Source organism: Pygoscelis adeliae, unplaced genomic scaffold, assembly GCF_000699105.1.
Source record: "Pygoscelis adeliae isolate BGI_AS28 unplaced genomic scaffold, ASM69910v1 Scaffold361, whole genome shotgun sequence".
NCBI lineage: Eukaryota > Metazoa > Chordata > Aves > Sphenisciformes > Spheniscidae > Pygoscelis > Pygoscelis adeliae.
In genome coordinates, this window is record NW_008824187.1 from 1,325,649 (window position 1) to 1,336,680 (window position 11,032).

Sequence of the window (11,032 nt, forward strand, 5' to 3'; positions counted from 1 at the left end):
TTTTTTCCTGGTGAAATGAGTATAAGGGTGGAATGTCCTGTATGTTGTCGAGGTAATTTTGTTCTGCATCTTCTCCCTGCAGAGCACTGCAGCATTGTGAGGAGTTAATCCAGCGATATAATCGTGCTGAAGACAGTATCTGTTTACCAGACAATAAGCCTCTGCCTCACCAGAATGTAACTAACCATGTGGGTAAAGCAGTGGAAGACTGTATGAGGGCCATCATTGGAGTCTTGCTCAACCTAACAAATGATAACGGTAAAACAAACAAATGGAATTCTGTATAGTCTGTGTTAAAGCATCAAATAATCCATTAATGTAAACCCTTTTCTTATTATGGTTTTTCCATGTACAATGCAATACATAGAATGTATGGTAGATGCTTGCTTTACAGTAATCAGTAATTTGTCTTTGCAAATTGGATAAGTAATTGCAAGCATGAAATGTTAAGGTGCGTGCTTTGGCTGAGAGTCCCGTTTGTCTTCAGGGCCAAAAGGTCTTTAACAATCTGCTTACAGTTATGAAAACGAGTCTTTTCAAAACTGAGCCTCTAAACTCTGTTTGTTTGCAGAATGGGGTAGCACAAAAACAGGTGAACAAGATGGTCTGATAGGCACAGCTATGAATTGTGTGCTTCAGGTTCCAAAGTTCCTACCTCAAGAACAGAGATTTGATATTCGGGTGCTGGTAAGCTATTGTATTTGTTACCTTACACAAGGTGATTTGTCCCCTTCTTGTGCATTTAACTACTGCGGTTCCAAATTAAGGAGCAGCCTCTACAGTTGTTATTGACCACAGATATACTTAGCGAGGTACTTAAAAAAGGTTTCTGTAAGGATTTGGTGGTTTTGAGCTCTAACCATTTTCCCTGTGTTTGGTGGGAAAAAGTGCACTGCTAGCTGAACAAAGGGATGCAGCTAAATAAGTCTGTGAATTCTCTAGTTTTCAAATGTCTTTTCAGTTTAGAAATATGGTGGATGTTATTGTTTGAGATACAGGCTGTGTCAAATTTACCTCAGCGTATGTAAAATGGGGCTGTGTGGCCTAAATAGCAACAGTGAAATTGTGTATGTGAAGGGTCTTTCAAGAGTATAAACTGAAGGTTGGACCCCTGAATCCCTAATCTATAAATGAAATCTCATCTTTAAAAATGTTTTCGTGTTCAGAAATGGAAAAACGGAGATTCCTGCATACAAGTGGTAGTATACAGCGATCTCCGTTCTGCCTCATATTTCTTTAAATCCTGATCCCTCTGTCTATCAGAGTGTTTCATAAAGGTTTGTTAGTACGTTACATATCCTCAGAAAGATAAGGGCTAAAGAAGACGTTTATCTGGATAGATGTTTTTTGCCAAATTATCCTTTTCTAATGTGTGTAATCCTCTTTGACTCTCCAATTCTTGCAGGGATTGGGTCTGTTGATCAATCTAGTAGAATATAGCGCTCGGAATAGGCACTGTCTTGTCAATATGGAAACATCATGTTCTTTTGACTCATTCTGTACGGGAGAAGGAGATGATAGCCTAAAGATAACTGGACAGATTGATGCTGTTCAGGCTTTAGTGCAGGTAAGAAATGTGTTTTTCCTGTAACCGTTACCATTTCTCGTTATCAGACTGTCAAGGGGAAGGGAGAATTAAGCAATGAAGATTTGTCAAGTTTTTTTTCTGTTTAGTATTTTGAGTAATGCAGCATAGTGGGGGAAGAGGGGTGCCGCTCACAACTCTTTCTTCTGTACTGTCCATCACAGAAACAGCTTTCCTGGTAAAAGGCAGTGGTACCATTACTACCGACATCCAAAGGCTGCTCTCGTGCTCCATAAAGCTTTCTTGTTCCTAAATGGTTTACTTCTAGTTTTTTTTTAAACCAGCTGTAAAAATTGTAAGCTGCTCTTGTCTTGTATACTTTGCTTCCATAGATTTTTTTTTTAAAGTACTATCTTTATGAGAGTTTGACTTTTATAAAGCATGATTTTTTTTTTAGAGCAGTCAAAGATGGATGTAATGAATATGGATGTGAAACAGCATTCTTAAATGTTGTATTGACTAACTTGTAAAAAAAAAATAATCCACCAACGATTTTGGTGAATGAGTTCCACCATGCAAACTAAAATAAAAGAATTGAAAGGATTTTAAAGTGCAACTTTTTTATTTCAATTGAGATAATTTTATGGATGCTTTTAGCAGTTCTTCTATTTAACTATATGAAATAACTGTCCAGCAGCAGACAAAAAAAATCAACCACAAAAATAATAACATTAAATATCTTACTATACAGCTCTGCAAAGCAGTATTTAAAGCTGGTGGTTGTATGGTTTGGGAAATAATTTGCAGGATCTAAGTGCACAGATTGCTGGTTCAGTCACATCCTTGATAAGTCATTTTAAATTACTCTTTCAAATTTTTGCTTTTTACATATCAAGGGAAAAGCTAAGAGAGCAAAGAGGGGATAGCTAGCATGAAAAGAAAATGAGGATTGGTAGAGAACAAAAACGGACAGGAAAATATGGCAACTTGTAGTCTTCAAGCTGTGTCTCAAAGAAAACGGTTAAACATTTACGATGCCCAAGAGGAGCCTGCCAACTGGTTCAACACTGGGGAGGGAGGGAGGGAGGCAGGGAGGCCTTTTCTGTGGAGCGCAGCATTAGTGTTGGGGTAAATTATACTTCCCTTTGAAGAAGAAAAGGCTATTGTTAAGAAAAGTATTGAGACCAACTGTATTAAGGGGTGAATTGTGAAGGGGGGGAAATAAACTTTCAAGTACTAATTCAGTGTGTTTAGCGTTTAATTTGTAATAGAAATTCTCCTGAAATTTTCCCCGTTAGCTATTTCTTGAGCGTGAGCGAGCGGCACAGCTGGCCGAGAGCCAGACAGACGAATTGATTAAAGAAGCTCCTACTGCTCAGCACGATAAGAGCGGGGAATGGCAAGAGACAAGTGGGGAGATACAGTGGGTCTCCACAGAAAAGTCAGATAGTACTGAAGAGAAAGATAAGAAGGAAGAAGATGATGAAGAACTTGATCTTAATAAAGGTACGTTGTCTGGTTGTGATGAGCTCAGAAAAGGCAAAGAGCTCTGTGACTGCATAAATTCCCACCTTGTCCTCTGCGTCCCATCTACATGCAGTCTCTTGGGCTGAGATTTCCTCAGCGTATCCCCCAGGTGAAACTGTTACAGGTCATAAGTAGGAGCAGTTCAGAGCTGAAGCATGAGAAGTGGAAGAAGTTGTGCTTCTTTTTAATTTCTTAATAGTACCTTCTGTCAGTTCCTTTTAAAAAACCAAACAAAACAAAACCCCTTTTTAGCGACATTCTGTGTGAGAAATACGCTGGAAGGGATGGCTTTAGGCCTTTACCTTGTTCTACTGAAGCAGTCCGTGAAAGTTACCTGCCTTAATTCTGTTTTCCAGGCTATCATGACCCGTTCTCATTTCATGCTACTTCTAGGAGTTTTTTTTCTTCCCCGCCCTATTTGCATGTATGCTTCTTCTGTCCCCATCTTCTTTGCGTCCGAGTTCTTCTCACTCCATTGGTGGTATCTCGGGTACCTGTGTAATGCCTTGATGTGCTGCATCTTTGGTAGCTTGTTCCAGGAATTTGAGTATCTCTAAGCTATGTAGTTTGTCTCTGGAAAATGTATCAGGTCAGAAACATCAGTCTTTCTCGTTTAATCTTCTAATAGTAGGTGCCGTGTATTACTTCTATTAGTGTTTTAATCTTCTAATAGTAGGTGCCGTGTATTACTTTCTCCAACCTTGCTTTCTATCCTTCCTCCTTTTTGTAGCTCCCACAGCTGGTGTCTGTGGCTATTTGTGGTTTGCCCCAGAATGCTGAGTCATTAGCAAAAAGTGCTATATATCTGTTATCCTTAATACAACAAACTTGGTGGAAGTCTTACCGGCTTATAGTATCACATGAAACATTTATATTTGTATTTTGCATGTGTAAAGCATACAGTTTGCACGTTGAAATGGCAATTAATAAAACACTGTACAATGCAATGAATAGAAAGCCAATGAACGCCATTTTTCTGTTCAAGAATGTGCTGCTGAGTTCGTAAGTGTGGAGTTGGCCTGATTCTTGCCTCTGAAGTCTCAGTCCAAAAGCTCATTTGTTTCAGAAAAAAGAATTCTGAAAAGTGATAATGAAAGATTGTATTTGAAGCAGTAAAAGATACCAGCTGCTTAGAGAACACAATACACTCGGTTGTCTCTCTTTACAGCTCTTCAGCATGCTGGGAAGCACATGGAAGACTGCATTGTGGCCTCATACACAGCATTGCTTCTAGGCTGCCTCTGCCAAGAGAGTCCAGTAAGGGATTAAGTCAATAACTTGCTCTTAAGTCCAATACAATTTTTAGTGAAGTAATAATTTGCAGTATTGAAATGGGTTTATTGAATTAGGGTTCAATGTGAGCTAGTACACTGATGAAGCTACCTTGATGTATGTAGTTCTGTGGAAGGTTGCCAGAGGTATTCCATCCAAAACAAATTTTCTGAACGTCAGTATGTTTATCAAAAACAGTTGGAACTGAATATTTAACCTCTTCCGCCTCTCTCCCCTTTGCTGTTAGTCTTAGCCCACAAATGAACTTACTTTGGAAAGGCAAAGGCAAACTGGCTCCCCTGTTCTAGCATCATAAAAGCTTGCTTTATTTTTCGGTAGTTTCAATAAGCAAGTTAACATCAGACTTGTTTATTCTTTTTTACCAGTCTGCTTTATTTTTTCCTCCATTGAAATTACATGAAATTGTGTATGTCTGTATTAGTTGAAGATGAGTGTCTCCGATTGGAAATACATAATAGAAAGCTGAAGTTAAAAATATGGAACTGTGATGGCTGAGAACTTCATAAACTCTCCTGTCAAACGTCAGCTCAAATGAAAATGAGGTTTAGACCTGCCTTCAGGCTTGTCTAAATTTACCGTGATGGCAGAATGGTCTTTAACATGCTGTTCTGTACCTTTTGACCCATTGGCTTCCATACCGTTTCAGTGTTTGGAGTGGTGCTGGCAATAAGTTCAATAATTCTCAACCCTTAACGATTATAAAAGGAGATTCTCTCCATGTCAGGAGAGTAATCCGGTGGGGTTTTTAGGTCTTGATAATCTTGTAGGTCCTGGGGAGGTCTGGTGGTGGTAATGATCTTTAATGGAGGAAAAAACCAAATGAATTAGAGAAAAAAAAAAAATTAAAAAGATATTTTAGCAACTGTTGTTTCCTAGAAACGTAAACAGCATAAACATACAAGTATTGCTTAAGAGAGGCTTCAGTCGCAGAGATGACAGCAAAAGCCATCTTAATAATGCTGTGAATACACTTGCTTACTGCGTCTCCCGTGCAGAGTAACGCCGTTCTGTGTCAGAAAAGTATTTCCCAAATTAAAATAGATTGTTTTATCTCTTAGATCAATGTGACTACTGTGAGGGAGTACTTACCTGAAGGAGACTTCTCGATAATGACTGAAATGCTCAAAAAATTTCTCAGTTTTATGAATCTTACTGTAAGTAATATATATATATTTTAAATTGGTGTATGTAGATATTTTTGTAATTGTGTTTTCTGTTAATAGTCCACGTATTTTTAGAAGCATTTAACATTTCTCAGTTGTGTCTTTAGAAGAGCACGGGATGATTTTCTGGTTTTAAATACTGAAGACCCGTTTGTCTGTCATAATTTTGGTAGTAAATGGAATGAAGCCGCTTTCATTCCGTTTGATTGTGACTGGTCAGGAAAATATTTTTTTAATCCTCTGCCTGAAGCTAATCACTTTTACTGATATGTAATTCTAAATACTAAAATTCTGAAATGAGCATAGCTCTCAAGTATTTTAAAGAGGTATTACAATGCTTGTTTGTTACTTCTGTTTTCTGTTGCGTTTTCCAGTGTGCTGTTGGAACAACAGGCCAGAAATCTATCTCTAGGGTGATTGAATACTTGGAACACTGCTAGATACTTAACTTCCGCTGCAGGCACTCTAATGCTGGAGCTACCCTTAGACAAAAGAAGAAGTCATGAAAGAAGTCCTTGAAGGATACACCAAGAGCATTCATCTGTGTCATTCGTGTTCGGATTTTTAAGGCTACCTGGTCTCTTAACCATGCGTTCAGCATTTTCTAAAAGACAGTTACTACATCAATCTGCAACTATCAAAAATGAGGGGAAAAAGGTTCTGAGGAAAATAAATAAAGAAACCATGCTGTTTATGATGCAGTGCAGTATTTAAATATTTTTGGCAGGGTTTACCCTCCCTATCTCTTTTTTTCTTGCTTTGTTCGTGACAAGTTTCAAGGGGAAGAACTTGCTGCTGATAGTGCAACTGCTGTTTACTGTTGAGCCACTGTTTCGTGCCAGCCAGGTGCAAAGGCAGCTTAGCTACTGAGGTATCAAACAAATGTTCTAATAAAGAAGTTCTGGACAGCAGCACCGCTCCTATTTGAGTTTAATTTGCTCTTGCTTTTTTATTACTAGATTATTCCAAAATCATAAAATATAAATTTTTAAATACTTTTGTGATTTTAACTACTGTCTATATTTAAAATTTGTTGGAATCCAAAGAGGCGAGGATTGGATAGTTTATTTTTTATACTGTTTTGATTGAAATTAGGTTGTTGAACTATTTCTCAGTTCTAAAACTGTCATGGCCCATGTACTGTAAACTGATAGACCGTAACACTTTGTAGTTCCGAGAAGCATGCAAACCCATAAACACACAAAGCCATCTGAGGGTATGTTATCCACAAAAGAAATAGTAACTGTAAAAAGTTGTGCCCTGTTTAAAAAAAAAAAAAAAGAAGAAAAAAAAAATTCAATCCCAGGGTAGTTTACACTTCTAATAAGCAAAAACTTTGAAATGCTGTTTTAATTTGTTTCAAGGAAGCACTCAAGATGTATTTTATAATGCTCAGTACAAAGAATTTGGATGTTTTAGGGGGAAGAATTTTAAAGAAGCTAAAACACCAATGGGGATTAATGTTTCCAGCTGACATAATCTTTCTATTTCATTCTTCTGTAGTATGACAAAGTTTAAATGCATACAACACAAAGCCTTAAACTGCTGATATAGCTAAGATTTTGTTCAGTCTGAGGTCTAGTTCACAGCAAAGCATCGTGTTTGAAGACTTAAGTGGAACAAAGAATCCCAGAAAATACATGACTTTTTTTAACAATTTTTTTCTTGCACTCATTATTCAGACCAACAGAATTGGTAATTATTTTTATTAAGCTGGTCTTGAATATTTGCAGACTGTTCTGAGATCTGCTTCATCGACATTTTTAAATACCTGTATAGGTAGTTACATCATGTTATTCCATTGAATTTGTAAAACTTGAAGCCATAAAAATATTAGTTCTGTGTATAATGAGGGGGAAATAACAGGAAATCTAACCTGCTTTTAGATCTTGTGTTATCTCCATGTATAAAGTTAAGAACTCGTGCTTTTGTATCAGTGCCAGCTGTAAATTTTTTACATACAGTGGCTGCCTTCTATGTCTTCCTATTTTTGATAATGCAGATTGTTGGGAATTCTGTAAGGAAGTAACTGATTAGCTGCAAAAATCCTATGTTGGTCATACTTTTTTGCGTTTTCTCTCATCACCTTCTAAAACTTAGTGTATCAGTGTAACTTAGAAACGTTTTTGAGGTTGTATTCCCCTTTGTTTAAAAAAACCTCAGTATTGAGAGAGAGAGAGAGAAGCTGTATGTAAATGATCTACATCAGGAGGAAATTATTGAATATTTTGCCCATCTAGTTTCTGATTTTTAGAGATTTTCACTTATAATGGGATTTCAAATTGATTATACAGTTTTCTGTGGAGAGATGGCAAGAGAAAATAAAATACAGATGTGATGATGGGGGAAAGCAGGGACAACTACCTTTCTTTGTTACACTGGTAATTGCTTGGGAATTGATTTACCTCAGTGTTTAACAGTTTTTTTTAAATGTAACTAATTGTCAAGCACTGACAAATGCAGATTTTTTTTTTTTTGAGGGTGGGGGGAGAAATCACCCTGTGAACTGCAGTGCATTTTTGTGTGTTAGACCCTCAAATAACTCTGCATTAAAGGGTACTTGAGGCCAACTTGCAAATTAAAGTTTTAAAGTAACTTTTTTTCCATTGTAAATATTTGTGTAAATACTCTCAATTGGAAATTAGAACAGTAGAGTACTTTTCTGAATCCAATCCTATTTTTATTTTATACAGTATTTCTCAGCTGTGATCTTTGGAGCAAAAGCCAACGGCAGGAAAAATAGTTTGTACCAGTTTCATGAAGTATGTCTTTGGGTTTTTGTAAATAATTTTAACTCAAATAAAATTGCTACTTTCAATACATATCTTGTCTTTTAACATGTAATAAAACGCTCCTCTGAGTGATTGCAGAAAGAAGGCAGTGTCAGGTAAATTGTTAACAGGAAAAAAAAAAAAAAGGAGGAAAAAAATACTAGAGGAGCATCCTGAAGGTAGTGCTCCGTTTTTCACTGGCGTGTTGGGACAACAAAATTCGGTGCCTGGGCGTGAGGCTGTGGTCAGTCCAACCCACGGAGGCTTGGCGTTTTCCGGAGACGAGGTACTCCATCTCTTGATGCGCTTCGGAGTTCTGCACGCAAGTTGGTATTGATCCTTCAGCTGAAGGAGCATGTAACAGCTCTGAAGAGCTGTACTTAGAATAACCAAACTGTGCTGAAGCATGGGGGAAATGGGGCAGTTCTTGTTACGGTGATACTTGTCACGTCGTGGGGGGTGTTAATGGCTGCTTTCTTCAGTGAAAAATGAGAAAATTACCGCCGGCGTTGCTCTGTTTCTCTGTTAATATGAATGAATTTCAGGATGGATTTTCTCCCGTGCATCGTTTCTTAATTGATACAACTAGATAGAGGTACAACGTGCAATAATTCATGAGCTGTACAGCGAGTTGAATGTGATGTGTCATCTCTCGCCACTTTAACAAGCGTCAGCGTAATGTAACTTTATTTCTGTGCTGTGAAGGGATGTTGCTGGGGTTTGAAATACGGAGCAGTGTGTTAGTATGTGGCACGGTAGGAGGCAAATACAGCTTTAGGTAAGCAAATGTTTTCCAACAAAAAAAATCGTAACATCCGGTAAAAGTGTTTCCTCTTGGTTATTTTGTCGGTAGATACGTAATGGAAGCATTACGCGTGGATGCTTTGAGACAGCATCAGCATTTTCAGATTACCAGGACAATTGTGAAGCTTCTGTAGAAGATTTGGGAGTCATAGCCTTTCACATAGATTACTTCGCTTTCAGACCGTTTTGAAATGCATGATTTGCATAACAACAAAGTGATCTGGCACGACCTGTACAGCGCTGACTTACCGGAAGCTTAATGTAAAAGCAGGTAGTAGCACTGCGGATGACTTCTCAAGCTGGCCTAATGGAGTTGTTTTTGTGCCGTCAGCAGACAGAGTCTCTCCGAGCAGAAGACTGGACAGTCGTCACAAAGGTATAAAAGCTTCGTTCTTCCCCCCGAGCCGGCGCCTGTGCCAAGTGTGCAGCTGGAGCGGTGCGGTTCTGCTAGGGAGCTGAATAATCACTGCTTGGCCGCTTCTGGGTGGGCAAGAAGCTAGTGGGAGTTCTCATACCAATTTTAGGGTGCTACCCTTTTTAACTACTTCTGTAACAGAATATTCTAACAGGAGTTCTTGCCTCTAACCGTGTTTTCGGGCTCAGGTACCTCACTGAATTGGGAAAGATGGCTTTGGTGTCAGGCGCACTAGCGAGTATTCAGTCCTCCCTCATTTTCCCTCTCTGAACATCAGTAATTCCTCCTTTGAGTAAGCAGAAGTCAAAGCATACGTGGTTAGATGTGGGGCTATTATCAGGCAAGCCCACGTGGCTTTTTCAGTGAAGTTTCTTTTCAGTAATGTGGTACTTTCCCTGGCAAGGAAAACAAAAATATGTGTTTGAGCTCAAAAGATAAAGAGGACTTAAAGTAGCTGCTATTCTTCTGCATCAAGCCCTTCCTTATAGGGTGGCTCGTTAATTGGGTTTTGAAGATAATGAGATTGGAATTTGCCCTGAATCCTGCTAGCCAAGTGTTTTCAAAACCAGGCCAATGTAATTCTTGACGCTGCTGCTGCTTCTCCTCCTCTGTGCAATATGTTAATTCATCTTTGGCTAAAGGACACTACTGGACTATTTTAGCTGTGTGGAACAGAAGCCATTCATGCTTATTCTTTTTTCACCTGCCCTAAAGGTCCCCTGCCTAAGGGACTGTAATGTATTAAGACGTTTGCAGCATCAGTAGGTGCAGATAGTCTTACTGTAAATAAAAGTGAAACTGTTATAAATAATACAACTGCTTGAAGTCCTTTTCCGAAGGTAGATTGATTTACTAATGCCACAAGGATCTTTATTCCAACTGTGAAAACTGAACTTAATTTGCAGCTATAGGTTAAGCCTCAGGTTGCCAGGCTTGGCGTGATACGTCTGTCTGTGACAACAGGCGCTCCCTGGCGATGCCGGGGATGTTGTGAGGAGCCCCGGAAAACGCAGTCCTCACTGGGCGGACAGTGAACTGCGCTGGAGAGTTAAATGCCGGCTGCCTGTCCCGCTTAAACCTGGGGGTTAAACCGCCACGCTGCCTTAAATGTGACAGACAGACATGTTCCTGTCTTTCACGATGCAGTCCTCCAAACTGTATCTCCAAGTCGCCTAACCCCCAACTTTTGCTACTACATGTTGAGCTTCCATTTTATCAGCTTAGAGGAGTAAAGGCCAAAGAATTTCTTGAGATGCATGGAAAGGTAGATTACTAAATAATAAAATGAGTTGTTCAGACAGTAGTACCTATTTCCTTTTATGCCCCCTGCGTAGACTCAAAATTCTCGTCTGTCTTAGGTGATCCAAAGTTATTTAGAGGGAGATTCATTGTTGGATAAATATTAATAGTAGGGTCAAGGAAAGAATAACAGGAATTTTACTTAGATTTACTGTTTACTGTGGGAATTCTTGAAGTTTCCTGTATTACAACAGAAGATTTAATTGTGTCTCTGCATTTAATTTTTTAAAAGTGC

General features: G+C 38.7%; 1 protein-coding gene across 3 annotated transcripts in view; it reads left to right on the top strand.

Annotated features, from left to right (window-relative positions):
- The window catches only part of WAPAL (wings apart-like homolog (Drosophila)), a 159,698-nt gene extending 151,368 nt beyond the window's left edge, over positions 1–8,330 (top strand). For all 3 annotated transcript variants that reach the window (XM_009334640.1, XM_009334642.1, XM_009334641.1), the window contains 7 exons: positions 83–258; positions 572–687; positions 1,406–1,567; positions 2,824–3,031; positions 4,221–4,309; positions 5,404–5,499; positions 5,883–8,330. In XM_009334640.1, coding sequence (XP_009332915.1) covers positions 83–258; positions 572–687; positions 1,406–1,567; positions 2,824–3,031; positions 4,221–4,309; positions 5,404–5,499; positions 5,883–5,948 — 913 coding nt within the window. In that variant the 3' untranslated portion in view covers positions 5,949–8,330. The remainder of the gene's footprint in view (positions 1–82; positions 259–571; positions 688–1,405; positions 1,568–2,823; positions 3,032–4,220; positions 4,310–5,403; positions 5,500–5,882) is intronic.
- The last annotated feature ends 2,702 nt before the right edge of the window (positions 8,331–11,032 follow it).